Consider the following 2,177-nt stretch of genomic DNA (forward strand, 5'->3'; position numbering starts at 1 on the left):
TTTTTTCATGTCCGGCAACAGATCGCAACCCTCAGTGTTGCGCCCGCACCGCCCGCACCGCACTCAGCCAGGGAGCGGGAACCGGTCTCCACATGGGATCCGAACCCTTGGCAGGAGCGCCGATGCGCTCCCAAGCGGCGCACTCTCCAGTGCGCCACCGGGCCGGCCCAACCTTTTAATTTTAAGTTATGAAATTGTAGCTGGATTACAAAGTGTGGCTACACTCAGATAGTGTTTGCTTTGGATCATCCGTCCCTCCCCCAGCCTCCTCCTCCTTCCCTGAAGGGGACACTGGTTGTTCTAGTGAAATGAGCAAGATCATCACCTAGTGGTCAGTTCCTCAAAGTGCTGACACATCTGGTCACAGAGAGCATAGATGTGCCCAATCTCTGTCCTTGTTTTATATTAATTCAATGAGCATTGACTGGGACTCTATGCCAGGCACTATTCTGGTACCTGAGGATATAGAGCTGCTGACACAAAAAGACAGGTTTAAAAATAAAATTAAGAAAGCATCAACTCAGGGCCGGCCCGGTGGCGCACTGCTACAGTGCGCCGCTTGGGAGCGCAGCGGCGCTCCCGCCGAGGGTTCGGATCCCACATACAGACCGGCCGCTCACNAAAGAAAGCATCAACTCAGAAACTTTGGAGCCCTCCCAAAGTGACGTTGCATTTTAATGTGTTTATTTTCCACTGGTTTTCCATAGATCATAGATGAAGAAGAGACACAGTTTATGAGTAACTGCCCTGTTGCCGTCACTGAAAGCACCCCACGCAGGAGGACGCGGATCCAGGTATTTTGGGTAGCGCCACCAGCAGGAACAGGCTGTGTGATTCTGAAGTAAGTAATCATGGACTCCTTACAGCACTTTGTGCTTCTTCCCTGCAGCTTATTAAAGACTTCACGATGTGGTTACAGAAAGGAAAGTGGCTGCACTGGGGCATCAGACAAATTGCCTCATCTCTCTGCCCTCTGTGATCTCAATCCTAAAATGGCACCATGGGCTATCATTGGTGAAATGCTACAAAAAGAATCATTTGCCTGAATTTCTGTTTTCATCAAATAGGATGATTCTCCAGGTCACTCTCTATCTTACTAGAGATAATGATACTAGGGCTGGTTAAGAATAATTACGAACCAAACAAAGATAGTCTTTGACTTCTTCCACCTGGAATTTGACACTTTTTATTTTCTCCGAACCCCCAACACCTAGAATCCTTCAACTGTGCTTAGGCTGACCTGAGACTCAAATGTAACCTCCGTTAGCCTCGGGCTCTGCTTTGTGATCCCATCTTCCTCCTTGCCCATCAATAGTGTCCTCTGGTGCCACTTCCTATCTGGCCTCCTGATCCTCCTTTTGGTGAGTTGAAGTAGATGATAAGAGATATTCACCAGCCAAAATAGTTTTCTTCTGAAAGATAGCATTATTTCAAATCTGTCTCCAAAGCTGTATGCCACAGAATGATGTCCTAGGAGATGTAGATAGATGGGCAGGAAAACAATTTCTGTGGTCAGATAAGTTTGTAAAATGCTGCAGACTGTATCCCCTTCCTGCAGATTCATAACATATATTAGCATATTGAAGGTTTTGCTAAGTTCTGCCAAAAAGAAATCTGCTTAACTTGGTTTTTCCCCACATTTCCCAAACTCATTTGACTGTAAAACTCCTTTTTTTTTTTTGGTGGATACATCTATTAACATTCACCAGTTTGGGAAATGCAGCTATGATCTATTTTAAATAGATTTAAAGCCCTGTATAGAGTAATGCTGAGAATTTAGGATTTCAGACAGGCAAATAGTCATGGATAGATGGGCATAGCTCCAATCTTAGCATCCAAGAAGTCATTTTTCCATGGAGGTAGGAACTGGGAACTTCCCGACCATCTTCCTCTTCTTTAAGTTCTCTAAGGCCTTATTTCTGTATTTGGTTCATTTGTCAAAAGTAGACATTTTAACAGACTTACAACCCTGAGGAGAGGCTGATAGGAAAGGCTCCCACCCAGACATTCCAGTCCCTGCAGTTCCTGGACGTCAGCTACGCCTGGCTTGTGGAAAAGCCCCACAGAGATCTCTGGGAACATCTGTCCATTGTCCAGACTCAGCCCTGTCTTTGTCTGGCTTCCCCGTGCTGCCATCTGTCTGGACATGATTTTTTTTTTTTTTTTTTTTAATTTTA

The 2,177-nt window shown here is 45.5% G+C and overlaps 1 protein-coding gene across 1 annotated transcript in view; it reads left to right on the forward strand.

Annotated features, from left to right (window-relative positions):
• The window catches only part of LOC103595116 (spondin-1-like), a 134,784-nt gene that overhangs the window by 84,946 nt on the left and 47,661 nt on the right, over window positions 1–2,177 (forward strand). Inside the window, exon 3 of the mRNA XM_008578433.1 lies at window positions 708–841. Within this exon, the coding sequence (XP_008576655.1) occupies window positions 708–841 (134 nt within the window). The remainder of the gene's footprint in view (window positions 1–707; window positions 842–2,177) is intronic.

Source organism: Galeopterus variegatus, unplaced genomic scaffold, assembly GCF_000696425.1.
Source record: "Galeopterus variegatus unplaced genomic scaffold, G_variegatus-3.0.2 Scaffold1686, whole genome shotgun sequence".
NCBI lineage: Eukaryota > Metazoa > Chordata > Mammalia > Dermoptera > Cynocephalidae > Galeopterus > Galeopterus variegatus.